Source organism: Scatophagus argus, chromosome 14 (assembly GCF_020382885.2).
Source record: "Scatophagus argus isolate fScaArg1 chromosome 14, fScaArg1.pri, whole genome shotgun sequence".
Lineage (NCBI taxonomy): Eukaryota > Metazoa > Chordata > Actinopteri > Scatophagidae > Scatophagus > Scatophagus argus.
In genome coordinates, this window is record NC_058506.1 from 4,362,609 (window position 1) to 4,378,361 (window position 15,753).

Here is a 15,753-nt window from a genome sequence, read left to right on the forward strand (position 1 = left end):
ACAGCAGCAATTTAAATCGACAACACTGAGTAATGACTCAATTTGCTGCACAGTCTAAACACCACAAGCAAATGGTATTAGTAAATCATTAGAGTGGATCTAGACCTCTAGTTAGAAGCCTTTGGATAATATGGCTGCTCTTACAATCTAAGAGGTAACCTCAGACTGTGAATACCAGGATGTTACAAAGTTCAATACTACAAAGATGACTCTAAAAACAAACCTGTAGATACTTTCAAGCATTTAGATATTGTGATTAATAAACTTTGTTTTGACAAAACCGTGACAACCATTATTAAACAAGTACACTGTAGATATACAGTCATATACCATGATATGGTATATACCACTCATATACCACAATTATTTTTTAGCAGTTTCTGCTGCTATTTCCGTAGTTTGAGAATATGATGCTGCCGACAGGAGAGGTGTTACAGCCTTGGTTGAGTGGCCCTATAACTGAAGTGAATCAGACTCCTCAAGACAGACTGCGGAAAATGATGGAACATACATTACACTCTTCTAAAAACCATCCGTATTTGCATACACTTTACAACTTTTTGCCAGTACAAATGTTTTATTATTTAGCTGTTTTAAGCTCTTTACCTCGTTAATTCTTCTGCATTGATTCCTACTATCTGTGTGTTTCAACCCTTACACTCTATCCAATGGTAGTAGCTGTTTGCACTCTGTGTGTCATTTTATTTTGTTTATGTTTATTGTTTATGATTTCTAGTAGTCATTTTCTGAATGGGAGCAATTTGGTGTGTGCGTTCACAGTCTTGAGATGACGAGTTGTAGGTGACAACAGAGACGTTATAAGAGAGGAGAGAAACCACTAGACAAGTCCATAAGGCTGGCTGGATGGATGGATGGATTGATGGCTGTCACAGCAGCCTCATTTAAAATGTCATCTAAATTCTAAAAACCCAGAACACTTCGATTTCGATTTTGCACATCATTAAGTCACTTATAATTAATGCGCAGCTAATTAAGGCTTTCTCATAGTTATTAACAGGATGTTTAATTCTAATTACATTAAATTCTCAACCTTTGAGAAAGTCTAATCTTTGAGTCTTGCACATTTAATAGTACAAGGAAAGTTACATGCTGGCTTACCTTGTCATCTTGGTCACTCTCGGTGTCACACTGCAAAAAAAGAAAAAAAGAAAGGCAAAGCTGAAAATGAGGAATAATATGTTTACATCTTTGTTTTATAACTGCTTCCATTGTATTCACTTACAACGCCTGTGAGAGCCATTGTCTAATTTACCTTCGCAAATGGCATATCTCAACAGCTTTTTAATAACAAACTTATCACATACTCATATCTAGCATCAACAGATCACTTCATTAGCCGACACAAGCACTGGAATGCCAGACAAAGCACATTTCTCATGAGCAGCCGTGCTCTTGTTAAAACTGAAACCTATGCGAAATTCATATGGAGCTAGAATCTCAAAACACATACTGCCACTAGAATTATAATTCCATGCTGTCTGTTCGTGCTTGAGGCTGGGAAGAAGAAATGACAAGAAGAGGAAGGGAACTTTGTAATGGAGGGAGGAAAAAGTGGTTAGATTTCATTTTTTCTTTCCAATTTCAATTTCAAGGTCCACTTAATTCTTTATCAACTAATTAGTGTGATGCTGGGTGACTGGCGGCCCTCAACGTTGTGCATATGGCTGAGGTGCAGAGAAGCACTGGAGTCGGTAATGAAGAAGGCACTGGGGGGGAATATGGGCAGGGGCTGGCACAGTGCATGTGTGTGTAGGCGGGGAGGGGTTGGTGGCTGTCGATTAAAGTAGGGAGGGAGTGGGTGAGGGGGTGAAATGATTGACAGCCTAGGGAGTGAGCGACAGAAAACTCTGCCATTTTTCCTTTCTCTCCCCTTTTTTTTTTGCTTCCATCTCTTGTTTTGTGCTGATCTGGGGCCCTGCAGAGCTCAAAGGTAGCTGGCTGTGCTTGTGGCTGGTCTGTTTCTGAGGCTGGATGGTAAAAAGGGGCCTTGCGAGCTCAGCAGGAGCATAGCATCCAATTTACGGGCCTGTCCCACACGGCCCCAGGGGCCGCCCGCGGCACACTGCCATGATGGTCAGCTCCAGCAGCTCATAAATTATGCAGAGGCAATAAACGCACTGGGCAAACACTCCTCAGACGCTTCCCTGCTCTCCATTTCTCTCTCACTCTCTTTCTCCACCACCCACAACATTTCCACCCCCACCCATTTTAATACAGTGTGCAGAGAGCTAGCAGCCCTACAGACTGTCAGCTGAGAGAATAAATAAGGGTAATGCAATACGATTGCACATTCTGATTACACACGAATATCCGTGTAATACAAAAAGCTGTGCGCTGTGTGCATTTTATGCACATCTATTCTAGCTTGTGAATAAATAGGCGTGTCGGCCATGTAGCCTATCGCTCTCTCTTGTGGCCTCCCACACAGGACTGACTAATGCAGCAGCAGACAAGATCTGATGAGCAGTATTAGCCATCTTAACTGCCTCCGTGTATTCAGGCCTCTCAGAATGTGACAACAGTAACGTGACCAAGTGCTCATTAGCTGCTTCTCTGCCTGTGCACACTACACACCCAGGAACAGGCATGCAAGGGGTTCAAACAATGGACATCGCTTTAGTTTTTCCACTGTGTTGTGATCCATAAAAAAATACTACTAGCCCTTCTTTCTCATGTTCCTTTTTCGCTCTTCCTGCTTTCCCCCGTTCCCTGGCTGTGCAGCCAATTGCTTTGATTGCCAAGATAGAAGCCGGCTGGAATGACTTGCCCTTGCTTGTGAAGCAAATGGAACATGCTAATGGAACTCATCGTATTACCCGATGCAAAAGTGCCATAGCTCATTACTTTAAGATAAAAGGATATCATTGTAGACGGCAAGCAGAATTGACTTTCTGTGCTGCGACTTGATGATGATTTAATCAACTGCTCTCTTTCACTTCTCATCCCAGTGCCTGTCGCTTTCGCAGGTGCCACTAAACGAAGCACTCACACGGCTAGTGGGGGAGAGAAAAGAAAAGAAATTGCTGTCATTATTTTTTTTTCTGCCGAGGAATAGAGGTATGCAAATTTCCCAGAGCGACAAAGGGTGGAAAAAAGGGAAAACTTAATAAAATGGAAATACCTTTATAATGAGCAAAGTAAAAAATCCTGAGATCAGGCCTGACAGGCAAGGGCAGGCAATTTGATCATCCTTACAGTGCATACGCCAAAGCCCCTCGATCTGGCTGCTCAAGTATAGAGCAAAAAGTAACAAATAATAATGTCTTTAAAAGATAAAAACACATCTCTGGCATATAAACAAGTCAGAGCCGTCACTCACTGATAAGTGATCATAGTGTACTAATGCGTTGCTTCATGCATAAAGCAACCGGAGGCGGGGGAGAGGAATCCCTGTATATCTGGAATTTTTTAACTTCTTGTATTTCTACTTACTGACTCATACATTAGAAATAGAGATGGAAAGCTACAAAGTCTGGGCTTTGCACTTGGTAGTTGGAAACATCATGAATGATTGGTAGACCTCATCCTCAATAACTGAGGTATGTGCTGTTTTAGGAGGTAAGCGCGAGCTCAAAAATTCAGTTATTGCTACTGACGGGTGAGTAAGCCTGCAACGTTTTGGTAACTTTTATGTCAAAAACACTTTACGCCAATCCTGGGAGGCTACGTCTAATGAAAAGACATATGCCAGAGGCTTAAAATGACTGACAAAAACGAATACATTACACCGGAGAAAGAAAAAACACAACAACAATGGTTCTATTGAGATCAGGGGAGCTAGTGCCCTGACAGGCTGAGCTAGGAAATGGGTCTTATTTAAAGCAACAGTCATGTACAATAAGGAAACCATTAGCCTTCGGAGGGGGCTGACAAAGAAAAGTGATACTCTACCCAGGCCCACTGCTATTTACACAGGGACAGCATTATACTGTACAGCTAGACCCTCGTGTTAAGTTTAAGTAACACAGGAATGTCAAACATTAGCTTCAGCTTTAAGAGCTGTTGATGTTGGCCTGTATCCGGAGCACTTCTGATTGCCCCTCTGCTCTCACTCGGGCCTCTCTTTTGGCTGAGTGCTCTTACAAATTTCCCTGTGCTCTGTCCAAGCATCGAGCCTTTTGTTTACATTGGTCTGAAATAAGGACTAAATTATTCTTGTTCTAAATCCTCTCCAGCTGAGAGTAATACTGGTCCAGTATGAGGGGAACATAAGGAGCCATGGGCTGAATGCTAAATGACACAGTTATGCTATCGTCCATAGCAGCAAGGCTCACCAAAGTCTCCTGCCAGAGCTACCCGCAGAAAAAATGTCTGCACTAAAGAGGTTACCACATCACAAGAGGATGCGTGCAAAGCAAGTATGCCATGTTCCCTTTTTCCCAGCACAACTTTCTGGAAATCCACTGGTCCACAAATACTAACAGATGTGAAAGTCAATCAAGAAAAAAATGACATGCACAAACAATATTTTTAAAGGAAAACATAATGCTGTTTAAAAGATTTATTATAGTTTCAGATTTGCCAGTGTTACCAGTTGTCTATTTTCTAACATATTATAAAATGGCATCTGAAGTCTGGATCTGTGATGCATGTGTATTTTCACCCCCATGAGCGACATTAGCCTCAGGTTATGCTGGTTGCTATCTGTGACCTTAGAATTAATTATGGCTGATATGGGCTTTATTAAAGTGCCCCGCTGCACAGAGGATGGTGTCTGTTTATCAGACTGAGCCAGGTTGTCCTGCAGAAAGGCTGAAGGGGTTAAAGCCCAGGGAAGAAGCCAACCTGCCTGCATGCCTGGGAGCTGGAAAGACAGCATGAAGGATGGCAGCCATTGCCAGGGTCAGCTCTGACAGTGCCAATTTGATGTGCTGTCGTCAAGGGCTCCTCATTCCCTCCTCCTAACAGCTCCTTCCTGATATAGCTGCACGTCCTGATGGTTTTCTGATGCAAACAGTCACATGGCAAAATGGTTTTCTCCCCTTCCACTGCATCTTCCTCCATCTGCTGCTGGGGCCTGGGTGCCGCCGACCGCCTGCCTGTCACAGCATGCGTGGAAATTAGCTGGGGAGGAGGTGCTCGCTTGTGCTAATTACATTTTAATCATTGGAAATGTGTTGGCAAATCAAGCCTTGATTGCCATCTTGGAGCCCAGTGCTCCTCTCTGCAGGTTGGGGGAGGGGGGGTTGTGGGGCTAGAATGTGGCTGAGCCCAGACTCGCCAAGCTGGACGCCTCGCTCTCACCACAGCTTGATATGGCAGTATGCCTGGCCTACCGCTGGGTAGGGGCTGTGCCACATTATTCATGGGGAATAGAGGAAGACCAGGATGGTGAAATGGGGATCTGTGCCATGCTTATTCTCAAAGCCCCCACTCACACCTCCGGCATCCCTCTCTCTTTCTCACCCACACATTACACAGTCTGCCAGTCCCGCCACTGTGAATTGAGGAACAACAAATAGAGCCGGGCAGGAGGAGACTGATGAGCTCAGGGTTTGCTACACAGCACCTGCTTTGGCACATAAAGCTGGAGCAGCAGGCCCCATCACAATACGCTCCTGAATTAGTTTCTTATAACACAGAAATAAAAAAAAAAAGAAACTGACTTGGCCACACTAGAAAAAGTGGAAATAATCTTAACTGTGGCAACGTGAGTATGGTCAATGGATTGGGCTGACTAGAGTTGCCAGTGTTACCAGTACAATGAAGTGTACCAAAAAGATTAACATGAATGCAATGCACAACCTCTGGTTTCATGCAGCTTCTGTCACCTGCTGTGATTTATGATACTAATGATGATCTGCCACAGACAGACCTGCTTAAAAGCCCCTTTCCTTAGACACTGCTACTCAAAAGACTGATTCATAATCATAATAAACCTTAAAAATAGTGACTTCACACTGCACTGAACCTCAAATAAACTCTGGGATTATTTTACTTTAGACTTAATTCCAGAAGACACACTTTTCACAAAGTATCCAAAATAGACCGTTTAGTAAATACGCCTAAAAGTTCAGCGGGTGGAGGGAAATTCAATATGACATGCCTGACTGGGAAAGATCATTAAAATAAACATGGCTCTGTGGCGATGACATCGAACATATAATTTCCACGGCATCTGCTTGATGTCGACCCGTCATTTTAAAGTATGGCAGGGAAGAGAAGACCTCAGAAATAACGAATCACAAAGTAAAGAAAACAGCACAGCTTGAGTGTTTGAGACAGTCTATATAGTCACATAAGGCAAATGCCTTTCAGGAGCCAAGAATGTTTCGTCAGGCAAGACTAGACTTCAGTCTGGACTAATATAACCAGGTCTGATCCACATGTGCAGCACTGGCCAAATGCAGCAGGCCAACATCTGAATGCAATTTCCCTTCAAATGTAAAACTTTATCCAGAAGAAATTCAATTTGACCACAAACTCTGGATTCCAGTCACTGGGACAGTGGAACAAAAGGGGGGATGATGGAGGAGAAAAATTAAGCTCTCCATTAAATACCAAGGGCTTTATCTACATCTGTGACCACTGCTTTCAATACTCGGAATTGCATTCTTAGATTAAATTTTATATCACCAGGCCAGATGTAGTGACAGAATATCAGAATATTAAACCTGACTCTTTTATTATTAGCTAAATTAATAAAATTATTATTATTAGTAGTAGTAGTAGTAGTTTTAATTGTTAGCTAAATCGCTAATGATTTACACTGAAAACGTTGGCTCTGCAACATCAAATTCAAGGATTCAAGGATTCAAGGATTCATACCGAAGGGACTCCATGTTGAGATGTGACAAGAGAGGTGACAAGGAGTCTGTCATATATGTAAGGATGGAAAACACGTCTCCACTTCCTCACACTGTACAAAAGTGAAACCAAAATTACCCGGGTACAAGTGCTGCCCTCTTACACTGAAGGTGCCATTTGGAGTTGGAGGTTGTGCAGCAGGCAGTGGAGCAGAATTGAGTTCCCACCCATACATGCTTCCGGCCCAAATCGCAAGCAGCGCTCAGCTGTCAGTCATGATGTTTTACTACTCATCAGAAAAATGAACACCAGCATATAAGGACTGCATAAAATGACAGAAACAGTCATTGAGAAAAATCGATTTAACATCTAATTTGAGTTTATAGTTTCTTCCATATCCATGTCCATGTTCATGTCAGCTAACATGGAGGGGGAGGGGCTTATGACCTACACAGCAAGCCAGCCACCAGGGGGCGATCAAAATGTTTTGGCTCTCACGTTGTCCACCTTTATACAGTTGACATCTGAAATGCAAATACACATTTGCACACTTTTCGATGCGTGGGATGATCAGATATGTTCAGAAGGCATATAAGTGGTGAATGTGTATTTTGCTCGCAGTCCTTGTGTGGAGGAAGGTAGACATTTAACTCAGCTGGAGACATGGCAGTGTACTACTGAAGTGATGCTTGGCATGTTGCCGCATGCTAAACCTCTATGTCGTCTAACAGTTCCATCCACCCACCCAATAAGCACACACACACACCTAACAAGGACCAGGGTGGGTAGGAAGGAACAGAGTGGTGGAGCACTTTGCTTTCTTAAAAATCCATTTGTTTCACAAACACCAAGTTCAGTGTCTCTCCTTCTGGAATCATCTTATCTCTGTTTCTCCCAGCTACAGGTGCCTCAGGGTGGGAAGCATTTACTGGTTGTCTCATAGAAATGGAAAAAAAAAAACCAAAACAAAACATAAGACACAGCTGCAGGGTGGGCGCATACACAAACACCTACAAACATACACCTTGCATAACCCCGACTCTCTACTCAGTTTCCAAAGGCCAACTGAGGACTGAGGCACAACGCAGATGCTGGATTAATCAAAGATTATTTGATGATTTTGAGATAATTACATACATCAAAATATATTATTTGAGTAGTTATGGTGAGTCCACTTGGTGTGTATTTTCAACACCCCACAAGAGAGGCAGACATTAACAGTGATTGAGCATCTTCGCACACATAAACAATCTATTTTAAACTATCTGAATGCTCCTGAAGAAGCAGAACATCCTGAGTATTACAGAGACAAACTGGATACCACCTCTGCTATTACTTCATGGCTTACATGTACATAGATGTATGCTTCAACAATGAGCTGCAACCCACTATTGTCAAGAGATACAAACCTCATCGGCTCCCCAGCCCTCCCTGCCCCCCCTACCCTACGCACCAACTCATAGCTGAGGGGGGAGAAAAACATCAGGATTAGGTTCTGTGCCTCTCACTTAACTCCTCACACCTGATGGCACACTATTAACTTTGACTGTCTCCAGTGACCCCGCGGGTCGTTGCCCATCACATCAAGTTTTTATTAGGGAATTTTCCTCATCATTAGCCATGGCCTGGAAACGAGCCATTAATATTCATACTGGCAAACCAAAATGAGGTCCCACTGATTTTCCATCATCCAGGCTATCTGCGCAGCTGCTGCCGTTAACAATCACCCCAGTGCCGCACATTCGCCACGTATCATTATAGGGCTCCATAATGCTCTTTCTCTGGGTTTGCCATGATGGGAAGGAGAGCAAGGTGGAGGAGGAGAAGCCTGTGGGGCGTGCAGCCAGCTGACGGCCTTCTGAGAGAGAGACTGCCCAGCTCTGCCAACAATCTGCCTGGAAGTCTCATGCATGAAGACCGGCGCTGTCAATGCTAACAACCCCTGCAGGCTCTGCCAGGGACACAGCTGAGATACAGAGTTCCCTCACATTAGAGCACATGTTGTTGATCAGTCTGTAATGGCTGCTAGGAATGCACTGTTTTGGAAAAGTTTGAAATCTTGTAGAAGAAGATGCATGTGAAGGTCACAGTCTCACTTAAACAAAAAATTCTATATTTTCCAATAAATACTAAATGTTCTAGACAGTAGACTATGATTTAGTACTGTGTACATTTTTCAGGGACTTTCCAAGAGCAAGTTCTGGCATATCTTGAAACTACAAGACATTTAATTCTGAATATGATATCAAAATGCCAGGAGTCTGAATAAATGCTTGCAATGAATCCAAAACGGCTGCCCATGTTTCCACAGCTCATCATCAAAACATTTGACCCTGTACCTGCCTCTGCTTCTTCTCTGTTACCTGAGGAGGGCATCTCACATCTCTGCTGCTGGCAACAGCAGGTGCTCAGGCTCCACACAGTGTGAGCACAGGCCTGATAAGGTGCTTCAGAGCAACTATGTCCCAGGCATCTCCTGCTGATAAGACTCCTCTCTCTTCCTCACTCATCCGAGCTGAGACTAGCTGACCCTGATGCAGGGGAAGGCCTCCTCTGTGTCATGGGTGGGAGCAGCAATTAAGTGGGAACACCCTGACAGGCACAGATAAACTTTTCCCGTTTTACTCTTACGCTATGCCACATCCCACAGAGGCAGGGCCGATCCCTCAGTGTTCCTCAATGAATTAAACATTTTATCAGTAAATCAAATATATGAGTTAATATGTGACAGCTGAGATCATACAGTCAGTGTTAAATTCTTGGTCAAATTTACTCTGGTAGGTTATTTAGTTTAAATGAGTGAATGCTGCTATCAAGGAACTGTTTAGTTACCTGAGTTTGAAAATGGTGTCTTGATTTCATAAACAGATTGCACAGTCAACAACTTGCAGCAGAATGAGGACATAAGGTGAGACACTGAAACAGACGCAGCTGCTTCAGCACCGTCTTCCAAATAATTAGAGCTGTGGTGACAAAAACACTTTGTTATTCTCCTGCTATGATTTGCTTGCTGTCGCAGTGTACATCCGAGTTTCCTCATTATACAGAATGTACTCAAATAAAAGCCGACACTGCACACTCCTGTCAAGATCCTGTCTACTGCACATGCAAACAAGCAGAGATGAATAAACATTAGTTGTTGTTGAGGGCTGGTCTTTGAGCCTCGAGCCTCCACAAAGATCCGCTTTGTACAAAATAAAAATATTTAATTTGAAAGACTGATGCCAGGCAAAATGAAATTAAAAGGAACCCATGCTAACTGCTAAAGCGAATTACTCGCAGCGCGCTAAATTACATTTGCTCCTCCATCAGTGAGATCAAACGAGCCTAGTTTGACTCTCCTGCGCTAATGATTTCCTGCACTCACCTCCTTTTTCATCCCAGGGGTGTTAATAAACACTCAGTCTGTTTTTTTGTTTGTTTGTTTGGTTTATTTATACATTTCCCAGCTTTGGGCCTCATCTCGCTCCCTCCCTCTCTCGTTCACTTTGCCCACGCCGGTGGCAGGCTGGGTGAATTAGAGGGATCTAATGTAATCCCAGGGACAGCGGGCCTCTGAAAAACGTGCTCAATTAAAGCAGGATGAGCCCAGTGGGAGCGTCCCTGGTGGAGCGTGGGGTGACTGACGCAGCCCTTTGGTTGGGATTAATTAGCATGCTAAGTGGCAGAGCACGATAGCAGGCTGAAAGCCGCAGACCAGACATCTGACATCCACCACCTCCCACAGTACCTGCAGTACAGTCATGGGTCGAACATGCCCAGCCTTCTTTTGTCCTTCAAAGGCTGATTTTAAAAAATTACAAATAAAATGTCAACTCCTCTCAGTGATGTTTTTGCCAGCTTCCCAGTTCTGTTTTTTAAAAGTAATTCCAGGTTTAGTCTTCTAGTCTTCAGTAGTAAGCAGCCTGTCAACAGGCTGGATCATACCACATTATCACGGGATGATATACTTATGATCAGCTGAAGGATAGCTGCCGAACAGTCGACTTGCCCAAAGATTAGTGCAATAAAAGGACTGTAGTGTTGAAGGGTTTAACTTGTGATGGCTTGTTTTGCTCCTTGAAACCATTAGCAGTATGCAAACAGGTCAAACTGTGAGTGGTGATGTGGAACTTTGATACTGGAGCTGTGCTCCAACAGAGTTTCCAGACTTTTGTCAAACTGAAATGTTTTGCACTGTTTCATGTGTTTTTTGTTTGATTTCTGTACAGCAGAATACCACAGAGCTCAGGCCCCAAGGCTCTATGCTCATATTGACTCCCCCAGTAGGGGGGTGGACTTCAGAATGAAAGACTACCCATGGATAAAAATGTTTTGCCCAGCATTGTGGGATAACCAGTGCAATGTGAACACAACAAAATGCCAACATCTGCATCAAATTCACATCTTTGACTTCCAGTCAAACCTTCTTCTAGTCTTTAGTGGAAATTTCGAACTTGTATACTAAACTGCCAACACTCGAGCACAGTATTCATTGCCAAGGTTTAAACTTTGTTCTGGAGCTGAGTTTTCAGGCTCCTCAAACATCTATGCTTAGTGAATTACTGGTTAGGGAGCTGTAGAGCTCAACTAAAGGGGGAATCAGCTAACTGCCATAATTTCAGACTGTGTTACCAGAGGTAAGAGAAAAGACTCAATCCATCTGCATGTAAAATTCAAACAGTTAGAACACAGCTTTTTTGGGAGACTGTTGTCTTGTCAGTGAGCGAGGGCCAGCTGTCGTGTGGTGCACCGGTGTTTTTCTAGGCCACTGGTTACTGCTACCCTTGTGTGTTGTTATAGCGTCTCTGAATAAGCGATCGGGCTCCAATAAAAACTGACCTACCCTCGGCTCCACTCAAGAGCTTTCAAGCCAACTCAGCGCACAATATCCCACATAGTTTATGACAACCCTTCTATGGGCTTTCTTACAGCCCAAAGACACAGGGAGGAAGAGGGAGAGGGCGGGAGAGAAGGAGAGAAAATCACTGGAGTGTTTTGTCAGCCGTAATTACTCTCAAATTATATGGTCAAAATATGGCATTACAGGGCACTTTGTTGTCCAGGCAGCCAGGCTTTGATCAGGTTGTGGCAGAATGTGTTTCGCATTAGAGGCCCCACTATGATGTATGCTTCCTGTCACAACAAGGATAACAGTGAGGTCAGCAGAGCAAGGACCCCCGCCTCCCCCCACAACCCACACTTGGCCCCCACTGGGAACAATTGCAGTCCCCCGGTAACCCCAGAGGCTTACTCCCCTTTTCTCCAGCCACAGGAAGTAGAAAAATAGTGAGGAAGGGAGAAATAAGGTAGAAAAAATTAGAATGGAGTGGTTCTGAGAGAGATGGATGACTCATACACAGACACAAACCTTGATCTTCTGCTGATAAAAGTAGCAGTAATACAAACTTCCATGGAACCCTAACAGGTTCATACTCTGCCTTTTACTATAAGTCATAACACCTGTTGCATTACAACCAAGTAGGAGACATTTCAGCACATAGTTAAGCAGACTTTTGTGTGTGCATACTTAAAACGGTCTGTTTCTCCTCTATTAATGGCACTGCATTTTACTTCTATCAACTGTGACTGTCCTTTGTATTGCAAGATTGTGTTCATCAAATCAAGGTTCTACAGCGACACTACTGGTCAAAAGCTCCCCATGGTACATTTAAACAAAGCATATTTTCAGAACAGTGTGAGTGCAGGATATGTTAAACATGATATTATCTCTGTGGGCAATGTCATGGTTGAAGTGAACTATGTGGTTCGCTTCAGTGGTGTGAAGTTGATGGACCATTCATCACTTTAACACTGCAGCCAAGGTAAGAGCCTGCTGCCCTGGAGCACTACAGCTGGCATAATATATTAACGCTGAGTGTTCAAGGAAATTTACAATGACTTTGAATGTGCTGGTTTTCACCCAAAACATTTCCTCTTGGGTTGCCAGTGCACTGAAACAACCCACTTATCAAAGACGCCCATGTGGGTAAAGAAAAACATTTCATCACATCATCTCTGTGCTGAGCAGGAAGTGCCAGACTTTTGCTGGTCATCTGCCGAGGGTCAGTGAGAGCTCTTCTTTGGGGAATATCAGTGGCATCCCAGGCTAGGCATGGCATGTGCTCCTCCCCAGGACCCCCCTGCAATCCCCTGCTGCATGCTGGCCTACGCTGTGGACATCACCATCTGTGCTGCCTCCCGTTGCTAAGTTGGCAAACGAGGCTGCACAAGCAGCCCTCCCCCGATTTGGGCGTTCAGCCCGGGGGTTGTAGAAGAAGGAAGGTGGCTGTGGTGCGGTGAGGGATGCTCCCTGGTGTTTCAGAGAGCCACTCCATAACACTTTCCTCATGAGCGCTCCTCCGGAGGGCTGCTGGAACGTCTCGGAGCCATCTGGGGAGAAGTGGAGCGTGGCAGGGAGCAGCTGGACGCCTACAGCTGCTATTTAAGCCCTGGCAGCAGAGCTCCATATCAGTCAGTCAGCAGGAAATGCAGGGAGCACAGAGAGCTCACAACACAGAGCTCCCACTCCACACTCTTGACAGGAGCTTGTTGTTTCCTTTACTCAGTAAAATGTGGGTGGGTGGGGGGGGGGACAGCTAAAAACTGTGAGATCCAAATACTGTAGCTGACTGAAAAGCACAGATTCTTCACAGTCCAATGGTGGAATGAACAGCAGAAATATCAGCTATAATTCATGTCAGACAAGAAGATTTGTTTGCCAAAAAATGTTGTTTTGGTGATCTTACAAAGTTATAAAAAAAAACACTAGTTACACAAGGAACAGTTTACAGAACTTCAACCTAAGAAATGAAGACAGGCCTAGGTGAGTGTTATATCTAGTATATAAGATTCTGCAGATTAGATATCTTAAGGGAATTATTGTATATAAACTCGTACAAGGAGGAGAATGCAAGTACAAAGCCAAGAACCTGTCATGCTATCCTAAATTAATGATGTGAAATGTGGTTTGTGGAGCAGTGTAACTGAGATGTTATCTCTGGGCAAAGACATGTGTGAACAGGGTCTAGTCGTGAGGCAGGTCACATTACACTTTGGGAATCTGCCTCGGCTTACAGCAGCACTTTACTACAAGTAAACGCTCTTGAGTAGTTTAATGAAAGAAAATACAGGCAGGTGGAGCTTGATGACTAACAGACTTCCTCCAAACATTTTCAGTATGCACTGTAGTAACTCATTCACATCCAGAGTAAAGCAATACTTCTACTTTTGGCAGTATAGGCACCATAACTGTGTTATTGTAGTCCTCTTTGGTTTGAAATGAGAGTAAACATACTTTCATGAAAAAGTGTCAATTATTTTGACATGCTTACAGCTCGTTCACATTTATACTAGTAAATTTATTTTTGTGAAAAATCAGAAAAAATCAGAATTTCATTAGGTGCACGAGTGTTAAAAAAAACTGTTAAAAAAACTCACCTTACTAGAAGAGGAGGGAAAAACCAAACATTCCAGGTCACCAACTCAAAAATACACACAAAAAACAAAAACAGATTCCATTCTTATTATCCTAAATCAGTGGTTTTCAAAGTGAGGTTTGTGGACACCAGGGGTCCTTGAGTGGGTTTCCCTTGGAAAAAGTGGAATAATTTATTTTTGCTATAACTCCATCCATAAATAACACAACAGCAGAATTTATAACTCTTTTGGGCATGGGTTTTTATACACTTTCTGTAAACTAAAAACAAATTTCTTATCAGACAAGTTCCAATTCGTGTCAGTTTAGGGGTCCTTGAGAAAAAGTTCGACAACCACCGTCCTCAACCATGGCCGTAATCTGAATATTTGCATTCATCGAGTTATGTGTGAGCGTGTAAACATGCTGACAATGAATTTGCAATGGAACCTGCAAATCTATGACACATTGTGAAATAATTACATAATAAATTGCAGAATGTCTGCACAGATGACAACTCGGAAAATACTGCCTAATGTTTGTCCTAACACGATCTGAAGCTCAGAACAAAAGCACAAGTAATATTCGGAAAATAAATTTGCAGTCCAAGGACTTGTGGCTGCAGTCTTCACTAGTTTGCAATGTGACTCTAGCATCCAGAGAGACTTACAGGCAAAACACAGATACATAAAAAGCAGATGAGCTCTCAGTCACAGAAGACTCAGGCAGAAAAATGTGCACCAACAATCAAAAACAGCCAAACAGAACTGGATTTTCAGTAAATGTCGATTGGCCACTGGAGACTGCATGGGAGGTTTTCTCAGAAAGCTGTACAAGTCTTGATTGTTGTGTGTATCCCGGGAGCTCAACCCCCCCATGTGAAGCAATGGGGGAAAAATACTTGTCAGGAGAGCATTAATTAAAGTGTTAAAGGTAAAAGAAGTATCGACTTCCTCTCTTCTACAACCTCCCCAACCACTAGCAGCCAGCAAACCCCACTGCCCCCTGAGGTAAAGTCTTCTACTAGCTCAGGCCCGGGAGCTAACTGGAAAAAAAGCCCCACTAAGACCAATTAAGGCCTTCACTAGGAGACTGAAAGGAAGACAAATGGAGGCAGAAGGCCCGATTACAAGAAACCTTTGTACAGATGTAAAGCAATTAGAGCGGTCTCAGGGGCCAGACAGTGCGGTACCTGTGAGTCATGGATCCTACAGCCAGTCGAAAGTTGGAACAATCCCTCTTTTCTGTTTAGGGCCCCAGTCAGCCTGTGTATTAGTGTCATATATCAGCCGATAGGCCTGGTATTGGTTTCTGTAGTGCAGGGAAGAGGCAGCAGTCTGCCAAAGAGGACCACTCCACCCTCCATTATCCGTCTGTTGGGAGAACAGGGGCTCTATTATCCATTCAGGCGGGGCCTATTCAATAAAACAAGGGCAGATAGGAAGTGTGGAAGCTCTCAGGTGTCTCCTTCCAGCAGGGAAGTTTGTCAGAGAGGTCATTCTGATAAAAGCTGGGGTAATTATACTGCACAGCACCACCGATTACCAGTCAGAACACATTTAACCAGGATGGCACTGTGACCTCTACAT

General features: G+C 43.6%; 1 protein-coding gene across 10 annotated transcripts in view; it reads right to left on the reverse strand.

The window, feature by feature from the left end:
* The window catches only part of auts2a (activator of transcription and developmental regulator AUTS2 a), a 282,048-nt gene that overhangs the window by 93,599 nt on the left and 172,696 nt on the right, over positions 1 to 15,753 (reverse strand). For all 10 annotated transcript variants that reach the window (XM_046410502.1, XM_046410500.1, XM_046410498.1 and 7 more), the window contains exon 4: positions 1,120 to 1,149. In XM_046410502.1, the coding sequence (XP_046266458.1) occupies positions 1,120 to 1,149 (30 nt within the window). The remainder of the gene's footprint in view (positions 1 to 1,119; positions 1,150 to 15,753) is intronic.